The sequence below is a fragment of the Stylophora pistillata genome, chromosome 4, assembly GCF_964205215.1.
Source record: "Stylophora pistillata chromosome 4, jaStyPist1.2, whole genome shotgun sequence".
In the NCBI taxonomy this organism is placed as follows: Eukaryota; Metazoa; Cnidaria; class Anthozoa; order Scleractinia; family Pocilloporidae; genus Stylophora; species Stylophora pistillata.
In genome coordinates, this window is record NC_142522.1 from 38,162,821 (window position 1) to 38,185,861 (window position 23,041).

General features: G+C 38.1%; 3 protein-coding genes across 3 annotated transcripts; 2 read left to right on the forward strand and 1 right to left on the reverse strand.

Annotated features, from left to right (window-relative positions):
- The first annotated feature begins 44 nt into the window (after positions 1-44).
- On the forward strand, positions 45-10,016 carry LOC111325386 (uncharacterized). The gene is made up of 9 exons (XM_022929200.2): positions 45-238; positions 1,058-1,654; positions 3,053-3,126; positions 3,669-3,931; positions 4,679-4,809; positions 6,892-7,078; positions 7,898-8,027; positions 8,613-8,791; positions 9,021-10,016. The coding sequence occupies exons 1-8, from the start codon at positions 195-197 to the stop codon at positions 8,789-8,791; spliced, it is 1,605 nt and encodes a 534-aa protein (XP_022784935.1). The 5' UTR covers positions 45-194; the 3' UTR covers positions 9,021-10,016.
- A 1,754-nt stretch (positions 10,017-11,770) lies between these two features.
- LOC111325370 (uncharacterized) lies at positions 11,771-13,107 on the reverse strand. The gene has a single exon (XM_022929180.2). It carries the CDS (start codon positions 12,861-12,863, stop codon positions 12,159-12,161), a length of 705 nt encoding a protein of 234 aa, XP_022784915.1. The 5' UTR covers positions 12,864-13,107; the 3' UTR covers positions 11,771-12,158.
- Positions 13,108-21,089: 7,982 nt separating this feature from the next.
- LOC111325357 (uncharacterized) lies at positions 21,090-22,159 on the forward strand. Its single transcript, XM_022929165.2, has one exon. The coding sequence runs from the start codon at positions 21,208-21,210 to the stop codon at positions 22,012-22,014; it is 807 nt and encodes a 268-aa protein (XP_022784900.1). The 5' UTR covers positions 21,090-21,207; the 3' UTR covers positions 22,015-22,159.
- The last annotated feature ends 882 nt before the right edge of the window (positions 22,160-23,041 follow it).

Below are 23,041 nucleotides of genomic sequence, written 5' to 3' on the forward strand. Positions count from 1 at the left end.
CGAGCCAAAGGGGGCTGCTGGGATATATTTTGGCGCCAATTTCGACATTTTGTTATTGACATAAACTCCCGACATGTCCATTTTTTCTCCCGCTTCGTCTTAATACCTTCCTTTTATTATTTACCTTTTTAACATTTTTATGATTGAATTACGACTGTGTTTGCCATGCAGCCTCAGTGATTTTAGCCAGCTGTATGGAGAAGGACCTGTTTTCGGCCATCGCATCAGAAAATTATAGGTACGTATGCAACTAGTTTACATGTACGTTTGCTTTTTAATTAAAAAGTGAGGTTGGTTTGCTTATGACTGTTGTGATCGCTACGATAGCTGACGTATTTGCAAGAAATATCAGCGATCGGAGAAGCAGACTTTACTAATTTAGTAACCCATCGAGATAAACGATCAAATTGAAATGCTTCTTCTTCTTCTTGAAATGCTTGGACTGTGTTAACTTTGCAATATTCTGCCAAGCAAAAAACTGGTGCTTATGTGTTCTGTTGCCGGATTTTTATGGACAGATGAAGTCAATAAAGGAAAAGTTTTTATTTGTCTGGTTTGTAAAATAGTTAGATCTTGGGCATATTCTCTTTTTCTCTTTGTCACTCAATTACCTCCTTCCTCTAAGATTTAGATGACGAAGATCCTGCAGAGTTTGATTTTGGCAATAGCACCCTATTTTATGCCGTTTTTTGTTTCACGGGAAATTTTGTTTTCACCCGTTATGTATAAATGCGATTACAGAGAAACTTTAGACCGAAGAGAAAGAGTTATTTTTCCTTACCCGAACTCTTTGATCGGTTTAGACATTTTAAAGCTACTCTCTCATCCGATCAGATGAAGGATTAGAACAACATTACATCGGGAAAATGGAAATTTGGCAACCTCTTGTTCTTCAAGCAATAAACATGTTTTAACTCTGAGTTTTCTTTCTCTTTTTCTTAAGTTATTCTGATTAGTATTTCTGTTTAGTTAGGTTCATTTTCGGTCAATCAAAATGCACGGTTAGTTTAAAAGGTATACCAAACAAGATGTAAAGTCCTCATTTGTCATTTTCCAGTCGTGCTAAGGAACTTGGTTTGAGTGGAGCTAGAGCAGATCAGTTAGAAGATGGCATTACTGCTCTCCATCTGCTGGCTGGGCAAGAGGATCAGGAAGCTTCAGAAGTTTTGGAAGTTTGTTTGAGGTCTGCAGATCCCAATGTCAGATCTAATGAGGGAATGTCACCAGTTCATGTTGCTGCTCTCTGGGGAAGGCTGAACAATTTAAAATTACTGATAAACCATGGAGGTGATCTCAATCAAACAGATGATGAAGGACAAAATGTTCTGGATTTTGCCTCCCTGTCAGAAGGGACAAGTGCAAAACAGTGTATCGAATTTATATTGGAAGTTGAGTCAAACACAACCTTGGATGAATCAAGAACATGTAATCCTGTAAAAAAATGGGATGGAATGGAACACAAACAGCCAGTTGGTGAAGTCAGTTGTGGATTCAGTGAGTCATTTTACACAGCAATTGCAGAAGACAGTTTGCTTGACCAGACAGTAATTACATTTCCAAACTTGCATCCTTGGCTTGCTGCTGGTGTTTCTTCAGGTGAATTGGATGAAACTGTGGTTGATAAGATTACAGAACTAAATATCTCCAGTAACAGGTACAAATTGTATAATAAATATCATACCCACTTAAGGTGCTTATCTAGCTTCTGCTAATTTTTACTTTTTATAAGCTATCATGACCCTAACCTAAAATGGATCATATTAGCTTAACACAATGCAATCTATTTTCTTTGAATCATTTTGCTAACAAGTTAAACCACAAAACTCTCATAGCCCAGAGTATGGTTATTTAGTACTGTTGAGTGGCAGATCCAGACTTTGAGATAAGGGGAGGGCTGTGGTTTTTTTTTGAGATAAGGGGAGGACTGTGGTTTTTTTGTGTGTGTACACACTTGTTGGCTTTTCTTCCTTCTGAATAAATATTTTTACTCAAACTAAGGGGGAAGCCCAGGCCCCCTGGGCCCCTCCTCTAGATCTGCCACTGCTGTTGAGATTTAAATCTAGGCTAATAACTGACAGTACCAGCTAGAATTAGTCATATCCTGGTTAAATTTCTAACTACATTATGATGAGCTAAATGGCTGTAAAAATATGAAAACTAATATAATTTTCTGATGTGCAGTTTAAAAAATGAATATGAAAGTCAGATCTCTGTATTTATGAACACTACTTAATGGGCAGTTGTGAAAATAAGTCCTGAAAAAAATTTCAGGCCTTTACAGGATTTGAACCCATGACCTCTGCAATACCAGTGCAGTGCTCTACCGACTGAGGTAGCTGTCAAAAAGACTTAAGAGTAATCATTGGACATTATGACTCGAGAAGATTTCATTTCCTATTATAGTTGATTGTTGTAATCATTACCCGTGTGGTCAGCAGTTTCTGGTATTATGTCTTGCTCGTGTAACCCACATGAGAAACACATGGTTTTAGGTTTTTCCTCGTTCACGTTCATGGCCACCACTTGATATTGTTGTGAAACATTTTAATCATTTGAATACATTCTTTATAATGGAACGGTGATTGATTGTTTGTCATCCTTTACCATAACTCTGTCTTTGCGACACTAGCAAGCCGACTGAGAGCTGGTCATTTTGTTGGTTAGTAATAAACCTGTGAAGTGATGAATCAATGATGAGCTCCTTTATACATTACTTTATCATCAGGATGGTGCTCTGTGCAGAGTTTTCAAAAATTATTTTTCAACATTTGGGGCCATAAGTAGTCTGACTTATGGCAATGTTTTGAGAGGGTACCCAGGGCTCAACACTAACTTTTCATCTTACTAGCCTAATGGCTGGTGACATCTTAGATGTTACCACAATTTCAGTTAGTTTGCTAGCCAAACTGGTTTTTGGAAATCGAAAACCACTAGCCAAAACTGAATTTCTACTAGTCTGTGGCTAGTTGGCTACGGTTAGTGTTGAGCCCTGGGTACCCCTAAACACCACTTGAAGTATTTCACCATTTATTTCTTTTGACTTGGTCTTTAGTCTTGAAGATCATGATGAAACTGTAGAAGAAGGTGCAGTGCAGTGGCTGGAACATACGAATTATCAAGGGAATGGTTGGTATTTACTATAAATTAGGAATTGATTAAATTTTGTTTTGATATCAAAAGATAACAAGTAAGTGTAGCTTTTTTTCCAACATGGCAGAAGTTAAAAGAAATCAGCTGAAAAAAAGCTGTATGAACACTGAGGCCAACTTCTTTTGCTTTTTCTTTTTAAATTTCCCTTTATAACTGATTTCTATAGATTTGTGCAAAAGATCCTGATAATTATTTCCAATAATCTCCCCTCTGACTATTTTTCAATCAAGTTTACAACAACTGTCTGAAAACCATCAAAGGTCACATCATTTTTGAACCCAAGTCCTGGGATGCTAAATGGAGAAGTTATTATAATAATTCCATAACATGACATATATGCATTGTTGATAATGCGTGAGGTTGAGATGGCTGGATATTGGCTCAGTTTGTTTTTGGGATTTTTATGGACAGATGAAGTCAATAAAGGAAAAGTTTTTATTTGTCTGGTTTGTAAAATAGTTAGATCTTGGGCATATTCTCTTTTTCTCTTTGTCACTCAATTACCTCCTTCCTCTAAGATTTAGATGACGAAGATCCTGCAGAGTTTGATTTTGGCAATAGCACCCTATTTTATGACTGGAAGGAGTGCAGCACAATATTGGACCAGTCTCTTATCAATAAATCCATTTGTGTGCCTGAGAGTCTTAACAGAATTTCCAACGGTGATCTTAGGAAAGAACTTGAGAGATATGGAGAAATACCTGGTCCAATCATGCAAAGCACCAGAAATGTCTATATAAAGCGGTTAGCTCGACTACAGAGTGGTTCAACAGATTCAAAGGTAAAAACATATAATAATTATTATTATGGTAATAATGCAGTAGTAGTTTTGATGATATGATCATGGCATTATGGTAATTGACCACTGCCCGAATGAAGCTTTTCATGGCCAATACAAACAAACACTGTACACAGACATGTTTAAAAATCCCAAGGGGGGGGGGGTAGGGAGAATGATTGGTATACTCAAAGTGTAGCCAAGGAGTTAAATTGGGAGAAGTGGAGAACAAATCCAGGGAGCAGCAGGGTGGAGGGCTTGAAAACAGAGCAGAACCATCAAATTACAAGTCCTGGGCACCCTAAGCAAAGTAAAGTTGAAATTTAATTGAAATTAGGTATGGGTATGAACATGTATGCCAAATATTGGTTTCAAATTTAGTAACAATGGCAGGTCATGAGAGCCAGCAAAAATCAAAGATGAAAGCAACTGTCTGCTGTTAAGGAGGCTCCCTTACCATGCACAATCTTTTCTTGTTCTAAGTTGGCAGTTTTTTTTTTTTTTTTGGTCATTTAGTTCAATGGAGTACAACTTCTGCAAAATTCAGAGAGTTAAAAAAACTTTGATTGTTTATAGTGGATCCGTTGTATGACAACCAAATACTTTGTGCAGAAGGATCCATTACCAATTCCCAACCCCCCCTCCAAAGCTCCCTCCTTCCCCTCAGTCAATAATCTCACCTAAGTGGGGTGTTGGGAAGAAGAGAGACACTGCAAACTTTGTTTTTTATAACATGCATTTGTCCTTCAGGAATCAATATATAGGGAATATTTACCAGAGCTAAGAAGACAATTGGAAGGGAGAGCGGAGATACTGGATTTGTTTGAAGAGGAAGAATCTATGTGTGTGGAATTCAGCTGTAAAAAGAATTGGAGGGAGGGGTGAGTTATTCACGTGATCGATAATTTCAAGTGTTGTAATCTGAAACACAATCTAATATTCTTGTAAAGCCTAAGATGCCATAATGCCGTGTGTACCTTTTTTTTTCTTTCAAGATTACAGGTGGGGCCAAAATGTGGTTTGAACTAATTTACAGTGTGAGTAAAAGTTTTTGAAAAAATTAGAGGCATTTGATTTGTCCTTGTCATTCCTCCACATTTTGAATTCCGCCGTAATCTCTTACCGAGAAAACGCTGAGCAGTCTAAAACTGAATAGTTTTATGAAGATCCCCTCTACCCCTTTGTAAAACTCAGTCACGTAAAAACGCTTTTTCGCGCATCACGAATGATATCCAAAGTTTTTTTCACGTTCACGCAAAATTCGAAAAGATCACGTTTCACATAAAAATAATAATAAAAAAAAACAGATTCACCTATTTATAATGATATCTTATATATTTGTTCAAGAACCATTAGTGGTCTGTTTTGTGACTTTATCGATCCATATGAAGTCTACGTTCTTTCATTACCTAACCACAGCTATTCGAGAACAGTATGCGGTACATTGTCTGAAATAGCCAGAAATTCAATCAATCAATCAATCAATCAACTTTATTTAACGAGGGTAACACGTGACAGTGCTTCAACTGAGTAACGAGTGGCCCTCAAACTAAATTTGTAAAACAAAGTTAAGTAACAAAATACATGTCGTAAAGAAAAGGAAGTATAAGTGTATGTATGAATAGGACTAACAATAATAAAAACTATATTACACTTATAAAAATATTCTTACAATGAATATCTACAAACTATAATTACAATAAGAATACAGCTGGGATAGGTCGAGCGAGAGGAAGGTTATGAAATGTTGCATTAGCATAAAACTATGAATAAATTTAAGTTTCAGTTACGCTAAAATGATCAACGCCATTGTATCTGGTTAAAAAATGTCTATAAATAGCATTTCTAGATGAGGTTACACATGTTACTTTCTTGAGGTTAATAGGCAGAGAGTTCCAGAGCCTGGTTGCGGACACGCTAAAAGTTCTCCCTCCCTCAGATACACGATTATATCTGGGGCAGACGAGGTTTAAGGCACTGTACCGCCCACTGCGCGTGTGTAAATCTGCATTGCATTTAAGAAGGTCATACATGTAGCTGGGGCAGTTTCCTTGAAGTTTCCTTGAAGGCTTCACCACGGAGAAGCAAAATGGTTAGCGGATCACCTTTAATGCGTGGACATGAAAAGATCTTATCATCTATATTCCCGATTCACGAATAAAAAAAATCAGTGAAATCACGATTCACGAGAAAAAAAAATGGCCCAATCACGCTCCACGTAAAGAGTATAGTGGACTCTCTTTAATGCAAATTAGAAAAAAACAAAAAAAAAAGATCGCCAGTTAATTTAACGAGGTCATGCATAGTTATCTCCTCTAATAGATCAGTTAGGAAATTCTTTTAAACCGTTTAACCGCAAAGAGTGATCATTATTCAATTTCTCCTTACACAATCGCACCTGGATCAAACATTGAGGTCATGAGAAAGAAAAAAGTTATCGCTAACAAAAGATGCCCTTCAATGTCAATCAAATTCTTCTCGTGGATGCCCTAGGAAATGAAAGGTAGACAGTAAGGAGAAAATGCATACTGATCTTAGGGTGTTTAGGTATTACTCAGCTCACTTTTATTAACAAATGGTAAACACCACAGCGTACACTATTGAGTTATGGATGCACGCGGGAGGTTGCTAAGCACGAAAGAAGCGTAAGAGTCGCTCGAGGCGATAGCCGAGAGCGACTCTAGCTTCTTGAGTGCTTAGCAAACCTCCCAAGTGCATCCATAACTCAATAGTGTACGCTGTGGTGTTTACCATTTGTTTTATAACATAACATTAACACATTGTAGCTAAAGAGTTCCCTTTTATTTAACAAATCTTACGTGACCAGAAAAAACAAGCGCGCGCGGAAAAATAGTATTTGCATTTGCTCACGTCAGCAGCGTACACCCATGGGCAAATGAGGGACGCTAAATTGACCAATCAGAGCGCGCGCTTTACTTTGGTTATGTTATAAATCTCTTTAGCACTGAGAAGTCTTCCTTTAACTATCTACTCATTGATCCGCGCGTCACACAAAATCTACCAACGAGATCCAAAAAGATGAGTCCGGAGGATGTCTTCAGAGTGTTTATCTTGGCCATATTCTACGTGGGAAAAGGAAAGCGATCTAGACCTTATGCACATCTTAATGAAGCCATGAACTTTGCAAAGGTACATGTAGATGCCATGCGTACACTGTTTGTTGCAATATGAGTTACAAGTATGCTTTGATGATAAAATCTTTGTTTTGATTAACAAAACCAGCAATGTATGTACAAATAAATCCAAAGAAGAATAATTTTCCTTTAAGCGTTACGTTTCAGTTCTGGACACATTTAGCCTTAACTTATTGGCACCTTCGCAAGAGGTCTCAAGGACCTTCAACGCTAATGAATATTGTAATTTGGTTATAAATTGGCATTGGCCACCGTAAAGAGTTAAAAAGCTGACATTTCGAGCGTTAACCCTTCGTCATTCGCCCTGACGAAGGGCTAACGCTCGAAACGTCAGCTTTTCAACTCTTTACGGTGGCCAATTTACAATTTCAACTTAGTTGATAGAGCCAAATTACCTTGTTACCCCCACCGACGCAGCACCACAGTTTCTTTAGAAACTTACCCCCATTATTTTAATGATCAATGGTTTGAAGTGCTGTTGTAGAATATGACCCGCGAATAGCATACGTGTAGCCGTAACCTCCCCTCTTCCGTTTCTCCTCGGAGGGAGGGTGCGGCTATTCGTAGGCTAACCCGCGAAGAGCAAAAGCCAATCACAACTGAGGTAATTATCACAAGGACCCAGCGAGAACTCAAACCCGACACACTTTGCGGGCTTCAAGCGCAGTAAGCGCGAGTAATTAACTCATTACATCTCATTGGTTGAGAGAGTAGCACGAGTTTTCTAAAACGATTAACGTGCAGCAAACCAGTGCAATCCCAGACTGTTCTATACACTTAGTGAAATTGCTCTGTATCTTTTTTGCCTTGACAGCAAAATCCCAAAATTCAGCAAATCCGTGATATTTGGGCCGCTGGGCTCGGTGTTGTGTCGCTTCATATCTTTCAAAGTGTCATTCCAGTGGAGGCATACACGAGGGAGGCGTGCATGATAGATGCACTTGGTAATTATACTCTGTTTAAGTAGTCATTTGTATGTTAGTGGCTTGAACAGTTTAATTATTGTGTAGAACGCGCTGCGTGACACGATCACACAAAGGTCACGAGGCAGAAATTATTCCAATGAGTAGCAGGGTGAAGATCTGTGCTTTAAATTAAACAATTGAACCCCATGTTACCGTGAAAGCAGCTGACAGCCTAGGAAAAGGCGTTCCAAGGTTGAAAACGTCGTCATTTGAACGCATCCAAATTAGATCATTCAGTACTGGTTAAAACGGTCAGTTAATCCTAATCAAAGTTTGATATCATTATGATCCCCATGAAAACTTAGCTTTTCGTTGTATTTTCAACTATGTTTAATTCGAGCGTCAAATGTTATCCTTGACTACTTTGACTGATCTGACAAGTCCCGTTGGATTTGAAGCCATGTCTTCCACAGACCAAAAACAATACATCCCTACCTATTACGGCCCTTTTATTTCCACCTTTTTATGACTGATAGAAAGGAACGCACAATCGCCGGTTAGACGCGCACTTAAGCCTTTCAATTTATGTTTTCTTTGTTTGTTTTTTGCTTTTGTTTTTTTCAGGCCTTCCCCGATTAACAAACAAGAAAAGGGGAGATTATTACGGAAGGGCAGCGTGTTGGCCTCCAAAGAAAAAGAGAGAAATGGGGGTATTTCTTCTTCAAAGGGCCCTCAAAATATTACTTAGTGAAGGAGAGAGACAACTGCGCCCTGAAGATTTCAGAATAAAGCATAACTCTTAGGTCAGTCGCACATGCTCCTTGTTTTTTTTTTTTTTTTTTGTTTTTTCTTCGATAGATTCGTTCACTTGGTATGTTTTGATTCACGATTGGATATACAACTTGAGAGCCAAAATATCTATTTTCTACTTTTTTTTTGCTCATGTTTTAGTACTTTGTTTAATACTTTCTGATGTTGCTCTCCTCAGTTAGTTCTTAGATAGTTCACCATCTTTTTTCCTCTTTTTTACAGATCAGCCCTCCATGGCCAGCATTTCACAACTTTTTCACGTTTCCTCGCAAATACTATTTGTCTTTACTCCCTTTCATAGGCGTAACTTTTATCAAATTTTGTTTGTCGTCAACCTAATTTTTAACCTATTAACGCGTACTTATTCTGGTGTTTCAAACCGGATGTCATTCAGCTATTTTTAACTGAGTTGTACTCCTTCGTTTTCCAAACGTGTTGAGCCAGCTTTCGAAACAAATTTCTGACGGTTTCTAGTTTTGTAATTTTGCTTTATTTGTCTTTACACTTTTTTAAGTTCATACAGTCATTCCCCTTTTTTTCGGTGTTCATCACCAACCTTGTAAATAGCACCATTGTCGAAAGAAATCTGTTTCCTTTGCTGTCACTTTTAGCGTTTTGTAGGTTAATATATTTTTTCACTCTGCCTGAAAGGCGATTTTATTTTCAAATTTAAGCAAGGAAAAGAATCATACGCATAAGTTATGAAAAATTACTTTAAAGTGAATCTTTAAGTAAACCATGTCCGCAGATGAGAAATCGTGGAAAATTCAGTACTTTGCGCAAGCGTAGTAACTCGTTTCGCTCATTCTTTTCATTAGTCGAGATTTTGTGAAGCGCGGCTTTCATCAGGGACCATTAAAAATTCAGCAAAGAAAAACTGCTGATATATTTGAGCGCTTCAAGCAAGAAATTAGATAGTAAGAAGCAGGAGCCAAAAATATTAGTTTTATGCTTTTTTTTAATTCGATCCTTTTTTAGTCATTTTACTTGATATTTACAGTGAAAATTGTAGTTATTTTAGAATGGTTTTCCTATCTCACCCAATAGAGAGTTATTACATGTAGGATAACTAAGTTTCTCAAAGAAAATGACTAGTTGTAAATTAAAATAGAGTGGAAAAAAAGACTTGTAAAGTTTTACAGATAGAAGCTTATATTTTTTCAGATTTTAGCCAATGTAGTTTTAACTTTAATAAACAGATGAGAATTTGAAAGACAAGTCAACAGTTAAGTTGTTTAATACCGTTTTGAAGGTTTGGAAAAACCGAAAGAAATGCTTCAAAGCGAGAGGGAACAACGGTGGCCACGGACTGGAAAGATTGAATTGAACTGATTACGACTGACATATTTGAAAACTTTAGGCTAAATTTTACAAGATGTAGTCTGAAATCTTAACCTAGATTAGGTATCAAATGTCCTGCACGCCTCGCTGGTCCTAATCCGGTTGTGTCGAAGTTTCCTTCGTCCTCCCGACCCTGATGGCATGTCTAGTTTTTCTCTTTACCTTTTCGGAGAGGTGGCGGGATTTTGATTTGACTGGCGAGTTTTAAAACCAAAAGACTTTGTCAGGGAACATTATATTCCTCAGGTTGTTAAGTTCTGTAAGGCCTAGTTTATACGTCGCGCTACAGTCGAATTTAATTCAGATGAATTTAATTCAAAGTCCCACAAACAATTAAACTCGACGATAGCGCGACGTGTAAAACGAATTTTAATTCGTCTGGTCAATTAAATTCGTCCTTGACGTTTTATCCGTCTTGAGACGGATAAAATATCGATAACGCGTCTTGAGTTTTAACGTCGCACTAGGGTCGCGTCGAATGAAATGCATACATTTTCTTAATGTATTTCAATTTATTTCAAAATGATACCTCTTAACCAGAGGCACTGCATTTGGGAAGCGAATTCGATCGAGTTGATCTCGACGCATTAAACCACGCCACGATTTACGTCGACGGAACGACGAATTTAATGGAATTAAATTCGTCTGAATTAAATTCGACCGTAGCGCGACGTATAAACTAGGCCTAACCAATCATTGAAGCCCCGTTGAGATATCGCCCTACACAGTCCATTTCAAACGTAGAGCACCTTGCAGCACACACTGAACTGAGCTATGACGCTTTAACAAACACGCCAAATAATGGCGACCATACCACTGACAAGGACCCAAGTGTCAGATCCCCCCCGGCAAACCTCACCCCGACTCGTCTCAAGTCGCTGCTGGAAAAACGTGCGTGTTTCAGCGTCCATACGTCACGTAACCCCACAACTTTTGTCATCGTGACCGGATACTCAGCACGTGTATGTATACATATGATGCACGATCCTCGCAGTAGATAGCGCTATTTAAGCAATAGCGAAAAATCAGACCTGAAAAAAATCAGGCCTGTACGGGATTCGAACCACTGACCTCTGCGATACTAGTGCAGCGCTCTACCAATTGAGCTAACAAGCCAACTGGGAGCAGGCCGTTAAGTTGATTCGTAATAAACCCGTGAAAGTGATAAATGAGATACAATGAAATATATGAAGTTCATATATTTTGTACTGCGGTATTAGATACATATGATGCACGATCCTCGCAGTAGAGGATCGTGCATCATTTTTTTCAGGTCTGATTTTTCGCTATTGCTTAAATAGCGCTATCTACTGCGAGGATCGTGCATCATATGTATCTAATACCGCAGTACAAATTATACGAACTTCATATATTTCATTGTATCTCACGTGTATGTATATAACAGACACCTCACGCATTTTTAGGATGGCTTGCGGATTTGTCAGAAAGTTAACTTCGGTCGGCGGCAGGCGTAAGAGGCTTAAAACTTTAACCAGAAATTGTACTTTTCAAAAATGTTTAGGCTCTGAACAAATGAACACAAAACTGTGGCAGCATTGTAGATCTTTTCCACATTTAGAGATTTATTTTCGCAGAACAGTGGCATTGATTTCGCTCTCAGGAACAATGGGTTAAGTTTTAACTTTGTCATGTTTGTTTTATTCGTAGTTTATACTCATCATTTAGTATGAAACAGCGGCGATTAGAACTTTGATACGTAGTTTTCAGTTTTCCGCATGCCGTTCTTTAACCGCACTGACTATACCAACCATAAAACTAGTTAAGACAAACAAAATATTTCCACTCCTCTTGCAAACCGTACATTATTTACAAAACTTCCTCATTGTGAATTATATGAAATATCCCTTGCGGTCATTAAAGGTTTTACGACTCACTTAATATAAGAATAGTGGACAAGGAACTGTCCAAATATCACAACCTCAAATGAACTCCTGTTTACAGCTAGCGAAGGATTGTACGTATTCTCGATCCCAAACCCATGGAAACTTCAAAACTACATTAACATGAAATAAAGGTCCGCTTTCTCTTGGAGAAGTCTTTCAAAACATCTTGTCGAATTTTCCAGTATGTTGGACAGCCCTCGCCATAAGATGCAACCTGGAACCTTCCTCTGCGAGATTTGAGCCTCAGAAAATAAACTCCAGCAGACATTCCACTAAAATCTCTGTATTCCAAGTGGTATGTGCAAACGTATTTCTCTAGGTCCATATCGTAAACAATGAAGAAATACAGCTTGACCGCTATGTCATTTTCTCGCTCCTGCAACGGCTCTGGTTTTAGGTATTGTCCAACTTTGATGGTAAACCGGTTAAGCGAAATCTCTTCTCTCGTGAAAAACGTCACGTTCAGAGAGCTAAAGACACCCTCTCCCCAAACGTAATAAAGTTCTACGATAGCATCGGCTATTTCATCAGCCTCGGTAAATTTATTCTCCGAAGCCAAGCGAGACATTTCTGAAGTAGCCATGCCGAACATTGAGTTCATAGTATCAATGGCCGTCGAATTTGGGAAGTGGTTTTGTTCTTTCGGCCAGGAGAGAGCTTCCTCGAAGGCTGACAGGATTTCGTCGAGTGCCTCATCTCGGTAAAATTTTTCTTCGTCGTCTTCAACATCGGAATCTACGAAAACCCAATCGTCTAAGCATCCACCTCGACGGAAGAGAGTTGTCTTATCCTTACACATACATGACCAACAGTGACCCATGTCAGACAGAACGTTTCCTTGTCGCAGCAAAAGTAAAACGACTGAAGTTCATTCACAAATTCTGCTCCTGCCCGGTGTTGCTTCTAAAATTGATTGTCTTGGTCTTCAGCTCGTAGCCTCGTGGGAACATGAAGTGATGCAAATGAAATTATCTGACTGTGTTGTTGGGTTAAATAATTTTTCCATGCACCAGTCACGTTTTGAATGCTTACAAAGTCAAGTTTATTTACGCGATAGTCCAAGGTACAAGAAGGTCAATCAATGGCATCCGCCCGGAAACAGGGCAAGCTCAGCATGAAAATATCTGCTTCGGTCACGAAAACAACATGGTATGCGTGGAGATATTGTCTCTAAAATTGTTCTTAATTACGCGTTACATTCCTATCTTAAATAACATTATATCTTAAGTCTTTTCGAGTAAGATAAATAGATCGGAACTCCAATTTTCAAGAAAAATTCCAATCTGCGTGTTTTGAGAGAAAAAGGAAAAAAGAAACTTCTAGCTTTAAGGGGATTTCGGGGTTATTTTTTATTCCTGGTTTTATTTTTTGAGTATAACAACAGATCTTACTTTTACCACGTAACTGCCTGTTTAAGTAAAAAGGAAAATATTTTATAAAAGCGCACAGTGCTTTTATATTATGTGGAGTTTGGACTCCGCCGGATAAGGATAAATATAACTACGCAAATTAAATTATCACTTGAAATTTTGTTTCGGTGAGAAAACAGACACATACAGACTGTTCAGGAAGCCCCGAACAACCAGATCCTAAAACATCTCCCCTTTGCTTAAAATATAAATATTTCCGACCTCATTGTTGCACTATTAGCAAAAACGACTGGCAGCCAAAGTTAAATTCTTACTTTTTGCCAATGGTCTAATGCGGTTCGAGATACCTGTCGGTGTTTCTTACAAAAAGGTTTAGAATAGCCTTTTCACAGAAAATTGTTTTTTTTCAGTAACGAAACTTTTTTTGAAACTTTACAGATCACGAAGAAGATGCAAAAGTGTAATGTAAAACATGGCCGTTTTAGTCATCACTGCTTTGGGGCAAAGAACAGGCAAAATAGTCTTGCCCTGTTGTAAAAACCCGCATTGATTACGTATTTCATCTTAAGCCTACGATTTTAATTTGTCATGCGATTATTCTTATCTACCCCAGGGACATCCTTTTGCTTCTCTGAAGGCTACGGCCGACACTGATGACCTAAACGTGTAGCTCATGACGTATAATGAACGTAAACGTGTAAGGGTGTTGTGTTACAAAGACGCAATTCACTGCTGTTTGTGTGGTTATTTTTAGTGAAAGATTGTTTTTGAGAAGTGCTTTGTGAAAAATTAAACGGACGTGAGTGACAAACAAAGCGGAAGTGTGGTGTTACAACCTAGTATTGACAAAGATGATTTGATTAAAGTTAACCAGGACTTGACTGCATTATAGTGGAGGGGGACAGGGGGGCGGGAGCCCGGGAGAACAAGGAGCGGGAGAGGGAGAGAAGCGGGAGACTCCGACCCCCTTCCCCCCTTCCCCCCCCCCCTCCCCCCACATTATACCGTGAACTTCATTCACGCCGCAATGGTTCAAAAGGCAGAGAGGTAATATAAGGAACAAAATGAATCACACATTCAGACCTTCTTTGCGCAACTAGTACTAGAACCTTAGTAAGACGCTCTGACCGGTCTTTTGTTCTGAACTCCCTGGGAAAACTTGCTAAAACTGCCTCCTTTCCTCTAGGTGGGAGGCACCGCTTACTTTGGCGCCTCCAAACAAGGGTGTTATTATGTAATATTACCCAACAGGGCTTTCAATTTTTTATTACAGAGCGTCTTTGACTGAGAATCTTTCCACACCCGAGGTCCCGAACAAGGTGGCCTTGCCGCTGCTTGGTGTTCACGTGCGTTACTAACAAACGTTCTGTTCTTTGAATCACGTAGACGTGACTCTGTAAGGTCAAAAGGCCGCTAGCCTGCAAAGCAAGCATTAATATTTTTATCCTTTTTATTTCAAAATTCGTTTTGCTTCTAAGTGAGGGGGGAGGGGGGGAGGCAAGTGAGAGGTGAGCGCGAGGAGTGAGAAACTCATTCGCTTGCTTACGCCTCTTTCTCTGCTTCTCCAGCGCTTTTTCTGTGGGGTCATTAATCTTTAACCCTAAGAGTTAACTAACATCTAATTTCTCATTACAATGCAACCCCTAAATCACACATCAAAGTTACAAGAACTAAGGAAAAGATCACCAACTAAAGAAGCTCTTGATTGTTAAACAAATTCTCCTTGTCAGCAACTTAGGAAATGTATAGAGAACAGTGTAGAGAATATGCATACTGATGTCGGGGCGGGGGGGGAACTGGTTAAACAGTCTACCGCTGCTAATTCGACCTCTTGCTGCCCCTTGTTTAACCAGTAAACAGGCTCTTGCGTTTAGCTTCACCTTACGGCAACTTTACCAGGCACAGCCACCAATTACACCATTGGTAAAAGGTACAGAAACCCGTCTTCTACAGGCCGAAATACCATATAATTTAGTCCGTTTCGTCTTCAACGGAGTAGTAATATGAAAGTATTTTTCAAGCGTACTCCCTCTCTTCCAGAGTATTAAACCAAAATAGGCGTTTTCTACATGGCCCGAAGGACGGCAACAGTTTGGTACCCCCGCTTTTATAATCTTTTTTTTTTTTTTTGTTTTTGAAATGGTGTCTTCCTCTGGGCCAGGAAGAAACCATATTTAATTATCACTTATCTAAGTTGATATTATTGTATCTTGTATCATGTAACTTAATCCAGAGTATCTGTTTGTTATCTCTACTTCTAACGAAGACATTTACGATCGCGTAAAAGTCTAATAAAGCTGTTTTCCTTTTAACGCTGAAGATTCCGCACTTATGATCGCTGGCCAATGTATAGAAATACCTTTTCGGGTGACTTAGGCATTTACCGACCCCTCGTATAAGTGATTATTCTAAAGTTCTTTCAAGACAACAAAAGCAGTGTTTCCTTGCTCGGAACTGGTCAGCTCAGACGACCACCACAAACAGTACAATAGTAATCCAAACTTTAATAATTATTCGATCTAAAAGAACTACATTTGTAATTCAAAATTAGAAAAACGCAAATAAAGTCTTAATTTCGTAATAAATTTCGAAAAACGTGATTGGAAACTTACTTCTGTGGCGGGTGGTAGAAACAGGTTTCTCTCTTCAGGTTAGCAGATACAGGTAAGCGAACAGATTATAAAAACCGACTTCTCTCTCGTATCGATTCTTCTTGTTTGATAAGCCAACACTTTTAAATCACTGTACGGAATTAATGTCAATCACGAGTCTTGTAAATATCTCTGTCAGCGAAAAGCAACGCCTATTTTCTAAATGAAACAAGCAGTTTGGCTTAGAGAGACGCCCAATATCTGGAATATCTACCCCCAAAAGGTCCTTTTGGGCTCCAGATACTACTCAGAACAGTTCGATTTTGACCCAAAGCTAATGAACCAAGACTAACTCAGTATAATCATGTCAGCCAAAGTAGAAAATAAATTTACATTTTGCCATATACAAACATTCATATGTTTACCTTTTTTGGGCTTTAGAAGGCTATAAGTATTAAAACTGTTTATCTATTCATTACCCACTTTTTCTTTATATTACAATTAGATTCGTTTGAGTAGAACAGATACTGAAGGTGAGTTCATGAGAATTTCTATCCGAGGTAAAGATAGCGCCGGCCGGTTTTATATATGACTTTGATTCAAATTCGCCCAGCGACGCCGAAAAAAATTAAGGTAAATACGAGGACTGATAAGAAATTATTTGTGATGTGAAGCCTAGCATGCAACAAAGGGACATAACCAGATAGAACGGAAGCAAAAACTTGACAGAAAAGCATCTTACACCAAGCATTTCCTGCAATTCATTTATCATCGACGCCGATTATTTACATCGGATTCAGTAAAGAAACCATACTTAACCATGGCTTTTACCTCCTTATTCAATAAAAAAGACCCTTTAAATTGCTGTTGGCTGGCAATAATAACTTACCAAACAGGAACAAAGACTTCAGATAAATATAGAAAACGAATTAAAAGCTTTAACTTAATTTCTTACTTGAAATATTTCGTTCAAACTCTTTTCGTTGCTTTATCACGAACACTAGTATCTGTTCTAGGTAACGCTGTACAATTTTTACCGTAGGATTAATTTTCGCACAGTTTTTAATTAAGTACCGTGTTTTGTGAGACGAGAGCACAATCTTCTCTGTATAGAAAATCCTTCAGCATGTCCTCTCGAACAGACCAATAAGACGGACAATTTTTACCGTATTTCGCTATTTGCAAATGTCCACCAGAACACGACAAACACAGAACATGAAATTTCTGCAAGATATTACTACATTCTAAATAATAGGTAAACATGAATTCATTAGTTTCCGCTTCCCTCACTTCAAAGTAACGTAGTCTTGAAAGTCGATCATCATGGTCATAAAATCGCTCTGGCGTAAAGTACTGCCCAGCAAGAATGACAGCATTTTTCGTTTCAATTCTCTCCCGCGGAAAAGACTTAATATTAAGATGCTCAAATACTTCGTTTCCCCACGTAGTCCTTAACCGCAGAATCAATTTTACGATTTCATCAGCTGTACAGTAGTCTCCACTTTCGGCAAGATCGCTCATGCATCGACAAGCGTCCACGAGTAACTCGTTCACTGACTCCGAAAACTCGACACTCCAACACATGTCGTGTTTACTCGTCCAGCAAAGCGCTTTCTCCAATTTTGAGGTTAAATCTCGAAGCGTGTTGTCCTCGAGGCAAACATTTGTAAGTTGTGTGGTTTGAAAATTGGCTTCCCGATTTTTTCGTGCTCCTCTGCCATATCTCGAATTGTCGTCCTGAAATCGCGCCGATGATGAGTTTGCATCACGTTTAGAGCGAGAAGGACAACTACCCATTATGGAAGCTAAAAGTTTGTCTTTTTGTTGTCAAGTGCGATGAAAATCCAACGAACGTTACAATAGCACTAGCTGCCAACGAGGAAGACACTGCATGGCAAATCAAATATCTTATCGATCTCTTTATTATTATCATTCAAAAATCCAATTCATATCTTCAAATTAAAGATTCAGATTTATTATTCATAGTTAACAAAAAACTGAGATAATCCTTTTGAAGTCGAGATGATATAAATCATCTTAAGTCCTTCAAAATTTCACACCGTGAAACTATAAATTTGTAAATTTAAGTTAATTGGAGCCGCCCCCAAAGCGTCCTGAAAAAAGCAGCCCTTATTGAACCGCTTCATTGCTATGGAAACTTTAGACTTAAGAAAAACATTTCTGCTGGAGGCAAATGAAATGCGAATAGATCTGCTTGCAAGTTTAATGTAGTGATCACAAAATACTTTTCCTGCTATATAACCTGTAAAAGTCATTTAAAAGTTAAGCATTTCAAGGTAACAAAAATATTGTTTACTTGTGTTGTCAGTCGTTAAGAATCACCCTCACTCGGTTACCAAATAAGTTAAGTCTACATCTTCTTAAAAAAAGCTTTCACGAAGGCCAGTTTTTAGTATTGATTCCTATTTTCGAATAATTTCGTATTTTTGTCCACATGCAGTGTAGCCGGATTAAATTGCAAATGTGCCGATGTACTAATCAAACAATTTTATAGCATCATTCAGAATTATGTGTTTTCTGAACAATTTCCCAATAGTTGACAATTCCAAAAACCTTCCTGAATTAAAAAAACTATTCAATACCTCACTTAGTTGATTAGATGTTGATGTTATCGCCTCAATTAGACAAACGGAGTGCTGCGCTAATTTTTAAGATAACAATTATTGTGAGGTAGACTTCGTTCGCTCAACAAAAAGTCACTATGTGATTCTCGAAGACTAGCTATGAAAAAATCCTGAAGTAGCTCATCTGACCGCATCATTAATTTGATATCCGCATCGTATCTTTTCCGGCTTAAGGTGTATTGATTTAATTCAATGTTATTTTTATTATTAGCACCTTGATGATTTTGATGCGTTAAAGCGAAAAAGTAGACAACACTTCAAATAAACTGTGTTTACCCCGTTTGGTAGAAAATGTCTATTATACATGACCTTAATTCTTATAACCATATTCTAAATGAAAACTTTAAACCGAAAACTAATATAATTATATTAGCGGTAGAAGTAATTAATAAATCGATTCTCGTAATTTTTCAGTCTGCCGAATTGTATATAGGACATATTTATCCCTTTCTTGGTAATGATTTATCATCGATCCCAAAACTTCAGTTTTGAATTTGGTTCAAAGAGCCAGAATGAAACTCGAAATGATATCGTGCAATGCAGATGCTATTCGTGTAAATATTTATGATGAAGGTTCATCAAATTCATAATTCGTTACAGTAGCTAGGTTTGGTGGAAGACGAGTAAAAATTGAAAACAAAAAAAATGCACTGAGCTCGATCAGAAAAATCATTTGACCAAGAGTCTAAATGTCTACTAAAGAAGTGATTTTCCCAAGAGGCCTGCAATTTAAGCAATTGCAAAAAAAGACTAAAAAAAATTAAAAAATAGACTTTGACAGGATTCGAGCCCTTGTGCCTCCCTTTCTAGATACTAGTAAACCCCTATGACTTATCATAGATTGTGCTGGCATAAGCTTTGGCATAATTTGGAAAAACGAGCATGAATTCTGCTCTGGTTATAAAAGTAGCATTGCTAGCAAAATCAGCATATTTCTAATTTTTTGGAAGGGAACATTACCATAGTTGTTACTCGTTTGATCTCTAAAGATTAATTTTCTCAAGTTCGGTCCATGTAGTCCAGGTTACTCGGGCTTCTTGTGGAATGCCCGAGTTATAAATTGGGCTTCGTTATTTTCCGTCTTGAGACGCAAAACGCAGTTTAGCAAGTGAAGCGCATGCGCTGAGTATGCTTTTTCAGTTGCAAAGTAAGCATTCAATCACGAAGTATATACCCAGGTAAGCTTCAAAGCACATGGATTTCATGGCGGCCAGAAAAATGCCTCATGATTCAAGGGTAAAAATGTCTTCTCATACGCTCAAACTACATACAAAAGCACACACTAATCGTGGTGGACTCACACTAAAAGATGTCGAACGTTTTCGAACTGACGGGTCGGTCCACGAACCAGTTACGAGAGATCAACATACGAGCGAATATTTTTGAGTGAACCTTCTATCGAGAACTATGCTATATCAAATGAACTAGCTACTGAACTATCTAATGTAAGCTTTTCTCGCTCTTTGTCTCTCCAGCATTACTGTTTTTTTTTTTTTAATTATCATTTTCGGTGCCACGGATGTGCGCGAGGTTCCATCCGAACTTACCCCCTTCCCCCTGCAGTTTACGAATGGTCTAAAGCACTAAATTTTTGGACTTGATAAGTTCTAGTTCACATTAGTATATACCAAAACAGTGGATAGCGTTGAAGGCGCGCTCTGATTGGTTAGTCAAACTCCGAATATCCTTTGCTATTAACCTCCGAGCAACTCGGAAAAAAATGGCGTCCCGGTTTGCATCTGTGACAAGCGAAGAAATCACTCCAATTAATTTTTGGTGGTGTATATTATCTCACTGTTTTAGTATATACTAAAACAACCGTGACTATTCACCTCAGTGTCGGTGATTAGCGAAACCTGTGAGGGTTGAAATCAAATGATCAAAACATTCGCTTCATAATTTTTTTAGCTAGTTTCGTGACACAAACAAATTTTATATTACTCTGGTGCAAAATGAACGAAATCGATATAGCTTAAAAAACAAGACGTTTTTAAAAGACATTATTCACACCGAGTTGACGTCAAAGTTGCCATGGTGTGTAAAGATTGCGTTTCTTTCCCCCCCCAAAAGATCTGAACCGTCATTTTCGAAACTTTTCTCACAGAATTAAGAATTTTTATGTATGTATGCATCTTCAGGACTTTTCGCATTGTTCTTGTGATCCACTCTGCAAATAAAGTTTTCGTAACTCCTAGATAAAGTTCTTAAAGCTTTACTGTGAGTTATGTCGTGTAAATAACTACAGTATACTGCATTACGGTACTAACTCTTATTGCAAGTGTTGCACTCATTTGCAGTTTATATTTACACCAACGATTTAACTGTGCCAATAGAAAATGAAAGCTCAAGGGACTTTTGAGCCATTGTATTTTCGTTTTGGTTGTTAAGACGCATATTTGCATTTCCTTTCCTTAATTCATTTTACGCAACGAGTCGTATCAAGCTTCCTTGTGTATGCCATAACGCAATACGACGTGACGCTGGAAATTGGCGTATGAATTTCGATCGGGTGTGTTCTACTTACGAAAACTGAAAACCTTGTGTTTATTAATGAAGAGATGGGTTGCTTTCCCACCAAAGAATGCTACCAGTGGTCCGCAGATAACGATCTAGATCTGGACATAACTCCGTTGCTAAACGAAAGTTCGAAATCAGAGGGCTATGTACAGGATCATCAGGAAATGTCAACAGATCGTGACCGGGAAATTGATGACATTGATCCAAAATTGGAAACCCTTTTACTAAAACTTGAACATGCTCAAGGTTTGAGAGAGAACATTCGCCGATGTACATCCAACACAGAACTTGAAAACTACCGATTAAAGGTCATCGGTGTTTTAAATGCCGCTACAATTGAAATGAGTCGCATGTCGATGGCTCATAAACAAATTGACGCGGAAAGAGTTGTAAAGGAAATTATGCGACTGAGAAGTGTTCTTGGAGACAGATTTTTCGAAGATGCAAGAATCAACGCTTTTGGAAGAGAGATCTCTCAGATAGGACCTTTCCTTCTGACGGGAGGGCAATATTTTAAGCCCGTGATGGTAAACGAAGACGATGACACAATTGTTAAACTTTTTTTCTTTGTCATTTCGCACGCGGAAACGACGCAAGTGTTATTTCGCTATTATCTCGAGCATGCAAGTTTTCTGGATGAATACTTTGCTCTGGGTCTTGTTACTTCCGAAGGACATACTCAAGTGGAAATCTATGGCAGCTCATGTCCACCGTATTGGAAAATTCGACAAGATGTTATAAACGATGCGACAAAAAGACTCCAGTCTCGTTTTGAGGATTCAAACCAGAACGAATTGGAGATGGAAAGCTCTGGCGAGTATGATAATCTCTCCAACTCGTTATTTTAAATGCCATGGGTATTGGATTATTGCGCTTCAAATGTCCATTTTACTCCTTCATCAGTGATTTTTATCCTCAGATGGGGGCAAATCTATGAGACATCTATTTTTCAAACTGACAAACTTTCCAAAAGTTTCCGCAGATATCAGTACATTGCACCAGTCTATAGAATAAATGTTTTGACTTTCTCTAATATACTACAAATATTCTCTTCATAGAAGAGCAAGTTCATCCGTAAATTATGAAAAGGTTCGATGTGGGTCATTTATGATATTTTTCAAATTTTTAGAAAGAATATATTAAAAGTATCATTATTTTTATAAAAAATTAAAAATAATCTTTATGGAAACTGTCGATACTTTAATGACTTTAATTGAATTACGCTTCTGACCGCGATAATACCTGTGGTCTGTTGGTTCATTTCAATTTCAGATACATTTCCGCCCCATCAGATTAAAATTGTCTTAGCATTGCCCGTTAGGAGATATTTATTGTTTCATTTATCACGAGGTCTAATGTTAAACAACTCTTGAGTAAAAATGATATCAAGATGCCAGTAGCTGCAGATTGGATCCATGAAGAAAGTTTCGTTAATTTTGAGTAACACCCCAGAGTTTTGCTGCCAAAATTTATGTGGTACTCCCCCCCCACCCAAAAAAATGTATTGTTTTCCATTCGCCCGACCACCCCTTCCACACCGAAAAAGGAAGCAAGCATAACCGAATACAAAGATGTTTGATTAGAAATAACCACAATTCACTTCGAGATAAAAAAAAGAAAGTTGAAGAAATAATTATATATTCACCCACTATGTCATTTAAACAAATTATTCAACTTACTAGTAAATGCCTGCTTTCAATATATTTTATCCTGAAAAATACGTAAATACCGAACAGGATCTTTATCGGGGTAAAGTAGAGGTCTTTTGTGAAGGAACTCAAATAAAATAACGGAATAATGGAAACTGATGTGCGACCATCCGCTGAGAACCTTTCAATTTTTTTTTTTATAGAATAGAATAGACAGAGTGGAGAA

What these genes read in the sequence shown, in the direction of transcription:
- LOC111325386 (XM_022929200.2), top strand. Translation starts at nt 195, where the DNA reads ATGGAGAAGGACCTGTTTTCGGCCATCGCATCAGAAAATTATAG. An exon ending in AAAAAGAATTGGAGGGAGGG is followed by an intron (nt 4,810 to 6,891) that starts GTGAGTTATTCA and finishes AAATCTCTTTAG; the next exon opens with CACTGAGAAGTCTTCCTTTA. An exon ending in GTGCATGATAGATGCACTTG is followed by an intron (nt 8,028 to 8,612) that starts GTAATTATACTC and finishes TGTTTTTTTCAG; the next exon opens with GCCTTCCCCGATTAACAAAC.
- LOC111325357 (XM_022929165.2), top strand. Translation starts at nt 21,208, where the DNA reads ATGGGTTGCTTTCCCACCAAAGAATGCTACCAGTGGTCCGCAGATAAC.
- LOC111325370 (XM_022929180.2), bottom strand. Translation starts at nt 12,863, where the DNA reads ATGGGTCACTGTTGGTCATGTATGTGTAAGGATAAGACAACTCTCTTC.